This window comes from Tribolium castaneum, chromosome 8 (assembly GCF_031307605.1).
Source record: "Tribolium castaneum strain GA2 chromosome 8, icTriCast1.1, whole genome shotgun sequence".
NCBI classification, from domain to species: Eukaryota; Metazoa; Arthropoda; class Insecta; order Coleoptera; family Tenebrionidae; genus Tribolium; species Tribolium castaneum.
This window is the reverse complement of record NC_087401.1, coordinates 16,360,868-16,376,755: the sequence shown is the minus strand read 5'-3', so window position 1 is coordinate 16,376,755 and position 15,888 is coordinate 16,360,868. Positions and strand designations below refer to the sequence as shown.

General features: G+C 38.0%; 2 protein-coding genes and 1 non-coding gene across 3 annotated transcripts; 1 reads left to right on the top strand and 2 right to left on the bottom strand.

The window, feature by feature from the left end:
* Positions 1 to 1,801: 1,801 nt before the first annotated feature.
* LOC655368 (uncharacterized) lies at positions 1,802 to 3,061 on the bottom strand. Its single transcript, XM_961908.4, has one exon. The coding sequence runs from the start codon at positions 3,013 to 3,015 to the stop codon at positions 1,822 to 1,824; it is 1,194 nt and encodes a 397-aa protein (XP_967001.1). The 5' UTR covers positions 3,016 to 3,061; the 3' UTR covers positions 1,802 to 1,821.
* A 4,166-nt stretch (positions 3,062 to 7,227) lies between these two features.
* Positions 7,228 to 11,813, top strand: LOC103313351 (hypothetical protein). Its single transcript, XM_008196384.3, has 3 exons — positions 7,228 to 7,324; positions 7,373 to 7,418; positions 7,464 to 11,813. Exons 2-3 carry the CDS (start codon positions 7,398 to 7,400, stop codon positions 11,787 to 11,789), a joined length of 4,347 nt encoding a protein of 1,448 aa, XP_008194606.2. The 5' UTR covers positions 7,228 to 7,324; positions 7,373 to 7,397; the 3' UTR covers positions 11,790 to 11,813.
* A 2,839-nt stretch (positions 11,814 to 14,652) lies between these two features.
* Positions 14,653 to 15,602, bottom strand: LOC103313334 (uncharacterized). Its single transcript, XR_010335260.1, has 4 exons — positions 15,518 to 15,602; positions 15,116 to 15,473; positions 14,942 to 15,059; positions 14,653 to 14,888 (listed from the first exon to the last, which is right to left on the bottom strand). It is a non-coding gene; the product is annotated as an uncharacterized LOC103313334 (transcript).
* Between the last annotated feature and the right edge of the window lie 286 nt (positions 15,603 to 15,888).

Genomic DNA, 15,888 nt, shown 5'->3' with positions numbered 1-15,888 from the left:
CGACTAACCGTTCGGAAGATATCGGCAAAAATTTAACCTCGTCAAAATTTATTAAAACCAAATAATCTTTATTATTTTCCTTCTATTCAGGCTTATGTCCTTAGAATTAAGTGTTTCTAACGTAGAATGACCGGCGGAATCCAAATTTGCAAAAATCAAGTCGCTAGGACTAACCGTTCAGAAGATATCGGCAAAAATAGAGAAAACTTTACAAATTGATTCAACTAAATTTTCATCATTGACTATCAATTTTTCGGACTTATTCCTCTTCAATTAAGTGTTTCTAACATAAAATGACCGGCGGAATCCAAATCTGCAAGAATCAAGTCGCTACGACTAACCGTTCAGAAGATATCGGCAAAAATAGAGAAAACTTTACAAATTGATTCAACTAAATTTTCATCATTGACTATCAATTTTTCGGACTTATTTCCTTATGATTAAGTGTTTCTAGCACAGAATGACCGGCGGAATCCAAATCTGCAAGAATCAAGTCGCTATGACTAACCGTTCGGAAAATATCGGCAAAAATTTAGCTTCGTCAAAATTTATCGAAACCAAATAGTCTTCATTATTTTCCTTCTATTCAGGCTTATGTCCTTAGAATTAAGTGTTTCTAACGTAGAATGACCGGCGGAATCCAAATTTGCAAGAATCAAGTCGCTACGACTAACCGTTCGGAAGATATCGGCAAAAATTTAACCTCGTCAAAATTTATTAAAACCAAATAATCTTCATTATTTTCCTTTTATTCAGGCTTATGTCCTTAGAATTAAGTGTTTCTAACGTAGAATGACCGGCGGAATCCAAATTTGCAAGAATCAAGTCGCTACGACTAACCGTTCGGAAGATATCGGCAAAAATTTAACCTCGTCAAAATTTATTAAAACCAAATAATCTTTATTATTTTCCTTTTATTCAGGCTTATGTCCTTAGAATTAAGTGTTTCTAACGTAGAATGACCGGCGGAATCCAAATCTGCAAGAATCAAGTCGCTACGACTAACCGTTCGGAAGATATCGGCAAAAATTTAACCTCGTCAAAATTTATTAAAACCAAATAATCTTCATTATTTTCCTTTTATTCAGGCTTATGTCCTTAGAATTAAGTGTTTCTAACGTAGAATGACCGACGGAATCCAAATTTGCAAGAATCAAGTCGCTACGACTAACCGTTCGGAAGATATCGGCAAAAATTTAACCTCGTCAAAATTTATTAAAACCAAATAATCTTTATTATTTTCCTTTTATTCAGGCTTATGTCCTTAGAATTAAGTGTTTCTAACGTAGAATGACCGGCGGAATCCAAATTTGCAAGAATCAAGTCGCTACGACTAACCGTTCGGAAGATATCGGCAAAAATTTAACCTCGTCAAAATTTATTAAAACCAAATAATCTTTATTATTTTCCTTCTATTCAGGCTTATGTCCTTAGAATTAAGTGTTTCTAACGTAGAATGACCGGCGGAATCCAAATTTGCAAAAATCAAGTCGCTAGGACTAACCGTTCAGAAGATATCGGCAAAAATAGAGAAAACTTTACAAATTGATTCAACTAAATTTTCATCATTGACTATCAATTTTTCGGACTTATTCCTCTTCAATTAAGTGTTTCTAACATAAAATGACCGGCGGAATCCAAATCTGCAAGAATCTGAAACCTACGACTAGCCGTTCAGAAGATACACTGCACTGTATTATCTGACTTGTGTAAATGCCATTAGCATGAATAAAAAATAAGTTTATTCCAAAAAAAGAGGGGGAGGTAGAAAAAATAGTGCATAACATAATAATGAAACTCCTTTAGTTCAAATTTTTTTATTTAAATCCAGTTTCTTTTGCCAAATTCGTTCACAACCAACGCCAACTTCTCCTTATGCAAATCGGAAGCAAACGAACCGACCATTTCCGCAAACGCCTCTGGTGAAAACTCGTCCAGTTCTTTCACACTGCCTTTTGGGGCAAAAATCGGCGTTAACATAAAGACAACGTGTCCAAATTGCGTATTTAACGCTTCAAACTTGATCTCTTGCTCGAATTTTTCAAAACTGAACGGTTCAGTGTCACACTTGAGCTGTCTCAAAACGTCAACAAACGTCCCATGATACAGTCTGATCAAATTATCACACTCGCTCCTAATCACATCATTTTGAACACTGGAGAATAGCAAAAAGAGCAAATCCTTGGCTGGTGACCCGTAGTTGCAAATTTGGAAATCAACGAATTTATTTTTGGGGACTTCCCCCGGCTGGATCTTCACCATGGTGTTGTTGACCCAACAATCATCATGCACCAAAGTTGCAAAGGGCTCTCTGATTGTTGTATTTCTGTCCCGCATTTTCCAAAGAGCCGATTTGGCCCTTTCGTGGTATTTTTGACAAGTGTCAAGACTACAAACCAAATTGCACATTTTTTCCACAATTTTTTCGTCATCGTCTGGATGAAAGGGCGATAGATATTTTTTGACTTTTTTTTCAAAAACGTCTGGTTTTTGTAATTTAAGGCCCAACGGAACGGCATGCAAATGCGCCAAGTCCTTGACAACCACCTTAGCAACCTCAAGGTCGAACCCTACCGTGCGCTCCAAGTTGGCGTAGCCCGCCATTTTGAGGTTCTCAAGCAACAAAATGCCGTCCGAGTCGACCCGATCCGAATTATCCCGATTCAAGCGACTCCCTAAATATTTCGGGAAGAAGTCGATCGCGTTAGCCATGCCTTGCTCCTGTTGGAAGCGTCGCAATGTCGGCACTATCTCCCTGTAGAAGGCGATTTCGTTCCGGAAGGTCACCTGGGTGTTGAAGACCTTCTGGATGTATTCGTTGGGTGGCACCATTTTGGCTACGGCGTTTATTTCGCGTGTTCCCTCGGGACTTTTGACTGTGATGTCCACACTGAGCATCAGACTGCCGTAGTTTTCGCCAGCTGCGGTTAAACGGCGCACTTTGTGCTCCTGGATGCTGGAGGAAGGGTCCAGAGGGACCACTTCGGAGAGGAACGGGATTGATTGCACGTCCATTGCCGGATTTTTTAAGAACTGATCGGTTTTTTATTTGCAATTATTTGTGAGGAAAGTGCCAGATTAGATCTTTATCAATGATGCGGCACTTGAAGTGTAAAAACACAATTCATATTACACTGCACATTTTTTAATAATAATTGTATTTGATTAATAGAGATCGGATTTTAGGAAACTTTCCTAACACGTTTCTCTTAAAACTCGAAACAAATTTGTTTTATTAAAAATGCAATAATTTTCCTAATGTTTTTTTTTATTAATTTTTTAATAGGTATCTAGTTTAAAATCATTATATTGAAATTTAAAATTTTATTGTTATTTTATTTTATATCTAATTTTTTATGCTTCTCAGGCACTTAAGTTTTTTTATTTTCCCATAATATTTGATATTTTTCATTTCTTTAATTTTTGAGTTTGTGGTTTTACTATCTTATCTTATTATCTTATTAATGTTTGCAGTTTCAAAGTGTTTTAATTATCACTCATTCAGTCACTTAAATCTACAGAACTTTACTCTTCTTATGTTTTAGTTTTTTATAATCCAGTTTTTAAGTTTTTAGCGTTTTTTATATTTTTTTCTTGTTTTTGTTAAATAAGAACGAAAAAAATCACCAAATTTGGTCAAAAGTGAACAAAAATTTAGCTAATAAGTAACAACAAATATTTTGATTGAGGTGACTATTCAGAAACTACAACTGTCATTTGAACGAAACGTCACAGTGACTTGATGAACAATAATTTTTGAACAGTCTGTATAATCGTAACCACAAATTATAGATAAAATAACAAGAAAATAAACTTTGGTACGTAATAAATACTATGTTTTGAAAAACCTGTTTAGTGATATAATTACTAAATACCTTATCTATTAACAGCAGAATCAATTAAAATTTCCATGGTTAGTCGACAAAGTGGTCTTTCTAAGTATAAGTATAAAAAAAAATTAGGGAACATTTCTGTTTTTTTTTATTCAAATAATGCAAATTTATATAAGTATTTTTTGTTAGTTTTTGAATTAATTGAAATAAATAACATAATTAACATAATTCTGTGTTTTATTGGCTTACTTTTTAAGAAATTTCGGACAATAATTAAGTTTTTGCTAAGGAAATGCTTAAAAAAGGTAAATTTTTGGTTATTTTCGACCAAATTTGTAAGTTTTTCGTTCTAGAGTTTAATAAAAACAGGAAGAAAAATTTGATTTTTGGTGTAAAAACGTGTTGAGATCCTCAGAACTTGCCAAAATAATGTCATTTTTGCTATAATTTTGATTTATTGGCTTTTTTTAAAGAAATTTGTTGCAATACTTGAGTTTTTCCTGAATAAACGCTTAGAAAAGATAAACTTTTAGTTATTTTTACCAAATGGGAAGTGATTTTTATGTTTTTATTAGTCAATTACTTATTTTTTGGTCCAATGAGACACCAGTCAAACCGGTTTAAGGGCGTTTTTCACAGAACAGGATTTAATAACACTTTTTTTTAAGTAGGTTTAATTCAATTTACATTTCGTTTCAAGTCGGGATTGAACTGAATCATGATGATCAAAACCGTGCTGACAGTCTCAAAAATTTTATACAGTGTGTTCCTCTCAATGAGGCAAAACCTCGCAGCTGAAAATTTCGGAAAATTGGCTTTCGCCACTTTGATAAATTTCTCCAACTCGCTATTTTCCTTATCATTTAAATAGCGTTGTAGGCGATAGGACGCAGCTAAAATTTCCTCACTTTCCAAAACTACCAAATCGCACAACCAAATCGGAACTGCGATTTCAAGCTGAAAAAAAAATCAAAAATTCCAAAATTTTCCACTTTCCCACTCACTGTAATCATAGCCATCATGAGAAAATTGGATAAAACGACCGTTGGGTTTTTCAGTTTGAAAAAACTGTCCAGATATGCTAGATCTTGGAGGCTCACAAAAATAAAAATTAGGAGGAATGGCCATCCAAAAATTACGTTAAAAGAATCAACTCCGTCCTTTAACACACTTAAATCGTACTTCAAACTTTGCAAAAAAACTAGGGAAAAGTTAGATTTGTTGAATTTCCTCGCCCGGGAAATGTGATAAATCAAAACGCCTTTAATCGACTCATATCTCGACTTGAGTTTTCCCAAAATCGTGCAAACTAAAACGCTTGTGAGGAACTGGACGTACAATAAAAAATACTCGTTTGAGTATTTTTTGTAAAATTCCCAGGAATGTAACGTGGTGAAAGTGTAACTCATGTTGATTATCACAGTCCAGAACAGTAAATTGAAAATCAGAAACCACCAAAATTTGGTTCTTTTTTTCGTAACTCCAAGACTTTGGATTAAAATCAACCAATCAGATCGTTGTGTTAGCGAAACCACAATAATGTAAATGTTCAAAATGTACAAAGAACTGTCGATTATTGCAGTTATGACCAAGTTTAGGTGAATATATTGTGAGTAATAACCAGCTCTGTAATACATTGCAATTGCCAGAGATACAGTGTGGAAAAATATAATAAAAAAAGCCCAGATTTTTTCGCTTTTTGTTGGTGCTTTGATTTGAAGAGAAGGGGGTGTGAAGGCGAAAAATTTGCCAAATTTGAATAGAAACTCTAACATTTTGTGAACTGAACTGAAGGGGAATTTTTTGGGGGAGGGCTGATGTGAAATTAATTGTTTGCTTTAGCTGCCGTAATTATTTTTTTCGCTCCTAATCAATAGTACGTATTAATTAATTTAATTTTTTTAATCGAGTTTCTTATTAACAATCGATTTATATCAAGTTTTTTCTACGGATATCTAAAGGATAGGATATGGAACGACGTACGAATAAAATGTTCTCGTTAATATCGCTAGAAGTCGCAGTTTTATTACCGCAGTCTTTAGAGCAATGAGTTTGAAAAAATTGAAACAAAAAAAACAAAAAATAGAGCAGACAAAACATTACATTCTTAATAGAAAGACGTAAACACAACGGAAAATTTTTATCGTAAACTATATTTAAAAAAATTTCAAACTTTTACCAATTGACACTCTGTCCCTTATTTTTCAAAACGCTGCGAATACGGTTACAGATACAAGAAAAATGTTAGAAAGAAAGTTGTAGAGAATTAAATTTGCTACAAAAAAGTTTGCGAGACCATATTTTTATCTTTAACCATTTAGGCCCTAAAGTCATTCAAAGACGCTCAAGCGCCCGATTTGCTTCATTTTGCCGGTGGTCAACTATTGAAAGTTAATTTATACCTAAACTGTGGAAGATAGAAATATGGTGTCGCGGACTTTTTTGTAGAAAATATAATTTTCTACAATTTTGTTCCTTACACTTTTTTTGTATCTTCAACCGTATTTGCAGCGTTTGCAAAAATATAAGAACGAACGCAAATTGAATAATTTTTTGCGCACCGTCGCATATTTATCAAAACGCTGGGAATACGGTTAAAGATACAAAAAATGTGTAAGGAACAAAATTGTAGAGAATTAAATTTCCTGTAAAAAAGTCCGCGACACCATATCTTTATCTTTAACGGTTTAGGTATAAATTAAGTTTTCGTTACTTAACCACCGGTAAAATGTAACAAATCCGTCGCTTCAGCGTCTTTAGGGCCTAAACCGTTGACGATAGAAATATGGTCTCGCGGACTTTTTTAAAGAAAATTTAATTCTCTACAACTTTCTTCTCAACATTTTTCTTGTATCTTTAACCGTATTCGCAGCGTCTTGAAAAATACGAAACGAAGGGCAAATTTTAAATTTTAAATAATTTTTTTCTCATGTTTCTTACAACAATTTTAGTCGCCAGTATTTCTCACTCTGTTAAGATTGCAAAGCTCAACATTTTTGCATTTTTTTCCAGATAATTGGTGAATTGGTTGCATTTAAATTAATTTAAAACGATTTGAAGCAGTGACATTATTACGCTCGAAGCGCCCTCATTTTTACCCTCCCGTACTATTTTTTCAAGCCCAGATTTTAAATCTCCTTCCGTTTCCTAACTTATAGTCTCCCGTAGTTGATAGCTGTTGAATTAAAAGTAAATAAAAGTGGTGGATGCGCCACAATAATAATAAGAATTATTTATTATATAAAATTTTGTCCAAGATTGTTATTTTTCCATAATTTTAAACCATTTCTAAAATAGTACTAATAAGTGCACTCAGATCAAGCTTATCTCGTCTATAATCTCCCATTCTCTATTATTTTCATTGATTATAATCTGGACCGTTTATCCCGTGATAAACACTTACGATTAATCCAAATATCTTATCAATCGCTATTTTGGTCAGAAAGTAACAAGTTCACGTACAAATATGTGCAAAAAAACGTAAATAAACGGTAAGCAAATAATATTTCACCAAAGAAAAAAACTAACAATTTTTTTAGACCATGATTTAAAAAAATAAACAATATGACGCTAAAAGACCGCGAGGTAAAAAAACACTTGTATTTCCACCACTTTATTATCATCTTGTAGATATACACTGCCACCAAAGGCGTGGAAAACGAAGGCTACGAGTTCGAAATCGCAATGTTATTATTCTACTGTCTAGACTTAAGCTACAACACGCAAATCCGCGATTTCAAAATCGCAATTTACGACAACGAATTCCACCCTTTCGACGACATAGTCATCGACGTTTCCACCGAAACCACCGTAAAATACGCCATCCAATTAAAACACGTCAAGGATAAACTGATCCTCAGTTCCCACCATTTTGGAAGAAACGGCAAAATGGTCCTAAACAAATACTTCAAGTTTGATTTCACCAAAAGTGACCACGTGGTCCTCTTCACAAACGGCGTCTTAAACGAGGAAATGTCAATCAGTGGGTGCGACATCAAAGCCAAAAAAACCCTAACTTTCCTGGAACAGTGTCTAGACACCTCTCCCTCAACCTCCCAACACATCTACGAAGTCAGCAACGAAGAAACCAAAAACAAAATCACCTTCTTCACCTCCCAGAAGAACAGAAACGAGATTGACGCCGCCATTCGCACGAAACTCGAAGAAAAATTCAAACTACACGAGAAAAACCTAGACAGCGTTGTCCAAAAGTTGAAGTTTTTCCTCCAACAGTGGAAGAAAGGCCACTACAAGCTGTACAAGTTGGACAAACAGGACATTAAAATGAAACTCGCCGAGATCCTCCTCCAGGACTCCCTGGTCCAGCTGTGCCCGAATTTTGGGCCCCACATCGACCCCAAAATTTTGCTCCTCCAGGACGTCATCAAAAGTCGCACCATCACGACCTTTGAAAAACCACCGAGTGGCTTTGATACGTTGTTCTGCTTCGATTTGGACAAAAACAAGCTGATTGAAGACGGCCAGGAGCTGCTAGTTGGCGATCTTGACGAAGAAACGAAGATTGGTGTGATTTTGTGGAGGTTGAAGATTTTCCCACTGGTGGTGAAGACCAATGAGGAGAACAAACAAGTGATCCGGGAAGTGATCACCGACTTGCGCGACGAAAACTTGAACTATATCCTCCTCGGGGGTGATTCCCCCGATTTTGACCAAACCTTCAAACTTTTGAGAAACTTATCTGACTTGAAGAACAGCCAGTTTTATGACGAAATCGTCCGAACTTTCAAATTATCAATTCAAGGACGTGCCGAAACCACGCTTGAAGAATTAATCGCTTGGAACCCAAACTTTAGCCAAATTGTGACAACCCGCGAGCTTTTTCTCATGGCTAGGGGCGACCTCCACGTGGGGGAACCCCAGGAAGTGTTACCCCAGCCGTACATCCCCCGGCGACTCTTCTTCCCCGTTTTGAAGATCAAGACAATCGGGCAATTCCCCAGCGATTTGTTCGCAATCATCGGACGTGAAGATGTTCTGAAGAAGGCGCTCCCCAAGAACACGTTCTTCCGTTTTGACGATTGCGTCGGGCGCACCTTCATCGGGGGGAAACTCCCCCCCAAGTCGGTGATTTTGTGTCGGGACGAGAAGGACTTGAGGAATTGTCTAGGTTACAAGAACAGTAACGTCCACTGTCTCAAAGCCCTGGACGGGGAAAACCTCCAATTGTTGTTCAGTAAGGAGAAGGGGGAGGAGTTGCGCCAATTCCAGATCTTTCCAGAGAATCAACTGACCCTCCTCCCCAATAAAATCAAGTTGGTTGTGGCGCGGCCCGGCCTTGGGAAACTAACAATGTTGAAGTTTTTGAAAAATAATGCGCCGGTGGGGCACTGGGCCGTGAAGGTTGACCTCCAGGAGGAGGTGGGGGACCATGGTGAAGGTTTCGAGTTCCAGGTGAAGAATTGCTTCAAGGAGGTGAACCGCTGGGTTTACTTCTACTGCGGTATTGATAATCTCCAGAATGGCGGTTTTGCCAAAGCTTGCCAGGAGATCAGGGAAAAAAGTGGGGAGTTCCAAGTTTGGGTTTTTTCCGAGGACCACTTGAAGGAACAACTCGAGAAATGTTTCGAGGTCCCAGCCATGGAAATCGAGGAGTTTACGGAGGAGGAGCAACAGGAGTATATAACCAAGCGGTTGGAGGAGCGCCAAAAGGTGGCAAAAGTCTTGCAAAGTTTCAAAATGTTGCGAAACAACGATATTTTGGGCGCGCCCATGCACCTCTACATGTTGACTGAGATTTTCATCAACGACCCCAAGATGGAGCAAGTGCTGATTTTGACCGAAATCTACCGCTACTTCATCAACACCAAATACCAGCACTACCGCGCCAAAACGTGCGACACTTGCGAAAGCAACCACAACCAAATCATTGAAGATGGCATTTTTTACCGAAACGAGCAGTACAAACTAGCTGCCATTTCGTGTCTAGACGTACCCTCCTTCAAAAAATTGAAACTAACATGTGATAGTAATTTTTTGACCCAAATCAAAAGTCGCGGCGACGTGATTGGTGTAATTTTCAAGGTCAGTTCCGACCATGGGATCATTTTCACCCAACAAACCTTCTCCGACTACTTCGCCGCCATTTGGTTGGCGGAACACCACCAAAATGTCGGACCCGAATTTTTGCAACGTGACGACCTCCGGAACATCCTCTTCATGTTCAACCTCGAAGTTTGCAAAAATCACCCGGCACATATTTCCGTCCTCTACCAAAATCTCCAAGAGTTGGAGAAACACCAACTTGGGGACTTGGACCCTTTGAAGCGCTCCGTCCTGCACTTGTCGTTCTGTCACGGGCCGAAGTTTTCCAAAATCCAGAGGGAAATTTTCGATCTGTTGGTCCAAAAGGCCGAAATTGATCCGTTCCAGAAGGACGAGCTTTTCAACTGGGATTTGCTGGACTATGCCTTCAACTTGGGGAATTTCCACGCTCTGGAGCGCCTGCTTGGCAGGTTTGCCACCGTTGAAGGGGCGGTTTTGGGGAGACTTTGCATGGTGGGCGATTTGGAACCGCTGGTTTATTACTGTGTTAAGTTTGGTTGCGAAAATTTGCTCAAACTAGCGTCCAAAACCCCGAATTTTGGGTCACACGTGTCCTGGGAGGATTCAAACGGCGAAAGTTTGCTCTATCTGGCGGCGAAATCGGGAAGTTGTGCCAACACCAGCCTCCTTCTCGACCAAGGGGCCAGGATTGACTGTGCCACCAGCAGTTACAACAAAATGAGTGCGTTACATGCCGCTGTTGAGAATAATTGTGAAAAAATCGTGGATTTGTTGCTAAAACGCCAGGCTTTTGTGGACGTCATGGACCGTTATAGGAACACCCCTTTGCACTTGGCGGCAAGTAAAGGGTTACAAAACTGTGCCAAAACCCTGCTCAACTTCGGAGCCGATGTGAATTTTTCGGACAACTTCGGCCGAACTCCCCTACAACTGGCGGCAAGTTCCGGCCACCACCACCTGGTGGAGCTGTTCCTTGGCCACGGGGCCTTGATTGATAAGAGCGATAAGTTGGGTAATACCCCCTTTAGTGCGGCTTTTGGCAAAAAACACCGCAAAATTTGCGACTTGTTGGCGAACTTGGGGGCGAAGAACGATCGTAAACCGTCCGTTGGCGAAGTGGACCAATACTACATCCTTTTCCCCCTCCACTGGGTGGTTTTCACGGGCCAGTTGGCCGAGATCAAGTCGCTGCTGGACGAAGGCTACTCGATTGATGAGGTGGACCACTTTGGCCGCACTCCCCTACATCGGGCCGTGATCGGGAAGCACCAGAAGGCAGTCGAGGTGTTTCTGGACCGTGGAGCTGACGTTACCATTTGTGACAATTACAAGATCATGCCTTTGACACGCGCGATTTTTAACGAGGACGCCGAAACCACCAAATTGCTAGTTTTCCAACATGCAAGTGTCGATTTTAAGGACAGTTTTGGTTACACTCCCCTACATTTGGCCGCAATGTGCGGGAACGTCGAAATTGTGAAACTGCTCCTCACCAAAAACCCCGATTTTGATGTTTGTGATGATTTCGGGCGGAAGCCGGTGGATTGCGCCGTGGAGGGGGGGCATTCTGGGGTGGTGGCGCTGCTTGGAGGGGATGAGGGGAGGGTGGGGAGGGCGAGGCAAATGGCGAGGTTTTTGGAGGTTCGGGATACGCCTGACTTGGGGAGGGAGGAGTTGGAGAGTTTTGGGTTCAGTTTTAAGCATTTGGTGGCGATGTTGGGGAGGTTTGAGGATTTGGAGAGGTTTGTGGATGAGGAGGATTTTGTGGATGTGTGTGGGAATACGGCGTTGGATTGGGCGTGCAAGAAGGGACATGTGGAGTGTGTGAAGGTGTTGGTGGGGTGTCGGGCCGTTGCGAAGGCCATCCAAGGGGATTTCTTGGATATGGCGAGGAAGCAAAGGGAGTTTTACAAGGTTTTGGACTCTTATTGACAATAAAATTTTGGTTTGTTGGTCGATTTTTGTTTTATTGGGCACGGTGGAGTATAAGTTAGGAGGCGGAACGGAGGAGTTTCTGTACCTGAAGGAGTAGTACGGTGGCGTAGAAATGGGGGCGCTTCAAGCGTTTTAAATTAATTTAAATCCAACAAATTTACTAATTATTTGGGAAAAAATGCAGAAATGTTGAGTTTTGCACTCTTAAGAGACTGGGAAAACTGACGACTAAAATTTTTATAAGAAACTTGGGAAAACAGTTATTTATAATTCAATATTTGCGCTTCGTTTCGTATTTTTCAAGATGCTGCGAATACGGTTAAAGATACAAGAAAAATGTTAGGAAGAAAGTTGTAGAGAATTAAATTTTCTTTAAAAATGTCCGCGAGACCGTATTTCTATCGTCAACGGTTTAGGCCCTAAAGACGCGGAAGCGACGGATTCGTATCATTTTATCGGTGGTCATGTAACGAAAACTTAATTTATACCTAAACTGTTGAAGATAAAAATATGGTCTTGTGGGTTTTTTTATAGCAAATTTAATTTTCTACAACTTTGTTCTTTACATTTTTTCTGTATCTTTAACCGTATTCCCAGCATTTTGCCAAATATGTGACGGTGCGCAAAAAATTATTTAATTTGCGTTCCATCTTATATTTTTGCGAACGCTGCGAATACGGTTGAGGGTACAAAAAAATTGTAAGGAACAAAGTTGTAGAGAATTAAATTTTCTACAAAAAAGTCCGCGACACCATATTCCGATCTTCAATGGTTTAGGTATAAATTAACTTGCAATTCATGACCACCGGCAAAACTAAGCAAATTTGTCGCTTGGGCGTCTTTGAACGACGTTGGGGCCTAAATGATTGAAGATAAGAATATGGTCTCGCGGATTTTTTTGTAGGAAATTTAATTCTCTACAACTTTGTTCTTTACAATTTTTTTGTATCTTCAACCGTATTCCCAGCGTTTTGATAAATATGCGATGGTGCGCCGAAAATTATTCAAATTGCGTTCCATCTTATATATTTGCAAACGCTATGAATACGGTTGAGGGTACAAAAAAGTTGTAAGGAACAAAGTTGTAGAGAATTAAATTTTCTACAAAAAAGTCCGCGATACCATATTTCTATCTTCAACGGTTTAGGTATAAATTAACTTGGAATTCATGACCACCGGCAAAATGAAGCAAATTCGTCGCTTGAGCGCTTTTGAACGACTTTGAGGCCTAAATGGTTGAAGATAAGAACATGGTTTTGCGATTTTTTTGTAGGAAATTTAATTCTCTACAACTTTCTTCCTTTCAATTTTTCTGTATCTTTAACCGTATTCCCAGCGTTTTGATAAATATGCCATGGTGCGCCAAAAATTATTCAATTTGCGTTCCATCTTATATTTTTGCGAACGCTGCGAATACGGTTGAGGGTACAAAAAAATTGTAAGGAACAAAGTTGTAGAGAATTAAATTTTCTACAAAAAAGTCCGCGACACCATATTCCGATCTTCAATGGTTTAGGTATAAATTAACTTGCAATTCATGACCACCGGCAAAACTAAGCAAATTTGTCGCTTGGGCGTCTTTGAACGACGTTGGGGCCTAAATGATTGAAGATAAGAATATGGTCTCGCGGATTTTTTTGTAGGAAATTTAATTCTCTACAACTTTGTTCTTTACAATTTTTTTGTATCTTCAACCGTATTCCCAGCGTTTTGATAAATATGCGATGGTGCGCCGAAAATTATTCAAATTGCGTTCCATCTTATATATTTGCAAACGCTATGAATACGGTTGAGGGTACAAAAAAGTTGTAAGGAACAAAGTTGTAGAGAATTAAATTTTCTACAAAAAAGTCCGCGATACCATATTTCTATCTTCAACGGTTTAGGTATAAATTAACTTGGAATTCATGACCACCGGCAAAATGAAGCAAATTCGTCGCTTGAGCGCTTTTGAACGACTTTGAGGCCTAAATGGTTGAAGATAAGAACATGGTTTTGCGATTTTTTTGTAGGAAATTTAATTCTCTACAACTTTCTTCCTTTCAATTTTTCTGTATCTTTAACCGTATTCCCAGCGTTTTGATAAATATGCCATGGTGCGCCAAAAATTATTCAATTTGCGTTCCATCTTATATTTTTGCGAACGCTACGAATATGGTTGAAGGTACAAAAAAATTGTAAGGAACAAAGTTGTAGAGAATTAAATTTTCTACAAAAAAGTCCGCGACACCATATTCCGATCTTCAATGGTTTAGGTATAAATTAAGTTGCAATTCATGACCACCGGCAAAACTAAGCAAATTTGTCGCTTGGGCGTCTTTGAACGACGTTGGGACCTAAATGATTGAAGATAAGGATATGGTCTCGCGGACTTTTTTGTAGGAAATTTAATTCTCTACAACTTTCTCTCAAACGTTTTTCTTATATCTGTAACCGTTTTCACAGCGTTTTAAAAAATATGGGGCAGAGTGCAAGTTGGTAAAAGTTTTTTTTTTAAATATACTTTACGATGAAATTTTTCCATTATGATTATGTCGTTCTATTGAGAATTTAATGCTCTATCTGCCAGTATTTTTTTTGTTTGCTGTGTTTTAACCGTTATATAAATACAATCATTTTTTAAACTGCTTGTTCTGAAAACTTAGACGGTAATCCAACTGCGCCCTCTGGCGATTTTAAAGGAACTATCGAGGATGGGAACATTTTATTTGTACGTCGTTTCAGATCCTAACCTTTAGATATCCGTAGTTTAAATATCTGTCATCATCAGTAAGTGTTTATCGCGAGATAAACTGTTCAGATTATAATCAATGGAAAAAATAAAGAATGGGAGATTGAAATCGAAATGATTTGCACTTAATTCACTATTTTTTAAGTTTTCTTTATTTAAACTATAGTGATAAGACAGTTTTGTTCAAAAATCTGATTCCATAACAAAATAATAATAAAAAATTGGGAAAACAAATTTTCTACAATTTTCAGCTTTTTAAAGATGAATCACAAACTATCAAAAAAAAGACTTATTATCATATATGGTAGCTTTTTTTAGTTCTTTTTATTAACCGCTTGCGGCAGTGGTTGCTGGAGCAGCAGTTGCTACAAAAAAAAAATAAAATCAAAAAAACACAAAATTAAAACTCCAAACTTACAGAACGAAACGTTTATCGTAAAACCAAAACAACTAGCGCCTTTTTTCATAGCCTGACTCATACGAGCCATTACCGCCCTTCTATTTTCAAGATCAAGGTGCGGAAATGCAGTACAACTCTAAAATAATCTCCAAAAAAATAAAAAAAAAACACTTAATACCCACAAATACTCACAAGAACAAAAAACGCTAAAATTACGACTAGAAGCACCTTCATCGTCTATCACACTTTTAAAAACACTTCCAAACCGCCACATTTTCGCCGATTTTATACAAACAGTTAACAATAAAACAAATTGGTCGTAAAATAAACAAATTGCACACAATGCGGAAGTGTGATTTTATTTAATACATTTTTTCCATTTCCGTTTTATATTACATTATGTTTGTTCACCGCCTCTTGCCCCAATCCCGTATCCAGCACCGGCACCTGCATTAAACCCGAATCCGATACCGCCCCCGACGCCGCCGCCGGCGCCGCCCCCAGCGCCCGAATAGGGGATCCACTGGTTGTAATCTTGCGCCACGTAAAACTGCAACCAAGTTTAAGACCAAAAATCGCCACTTGTGTAATTACCATTATTATGGTGGCAATGAAAAGTGTCATTACTGCACTCATTGTCGGTCTGGATTTTTTTAATTGCATCCAACGTTTATAAATGGGCGAAAAAAAGGCGGAAATGTTAATACTTACCTTGGACAGGCTCGGATTATACAAAAATAAAAATCAAAAAACTAAAAATACAATTAAAACGGTAGTTATTTATTATACAAGGCGCTAAAGACGTGGTAGCTTTGGCGTTAAAGTGCGATTTTTTCTACTCAAGAGAGTCGATAAAGGAATAGTTTAACATCTGCTAGAAAAAAATTTAATACGCCCCTAACTATTGTAAATCCGGCCCTGACCTTGACAAAAACACATTTTTACAAGTAAATTTATTTATTTTT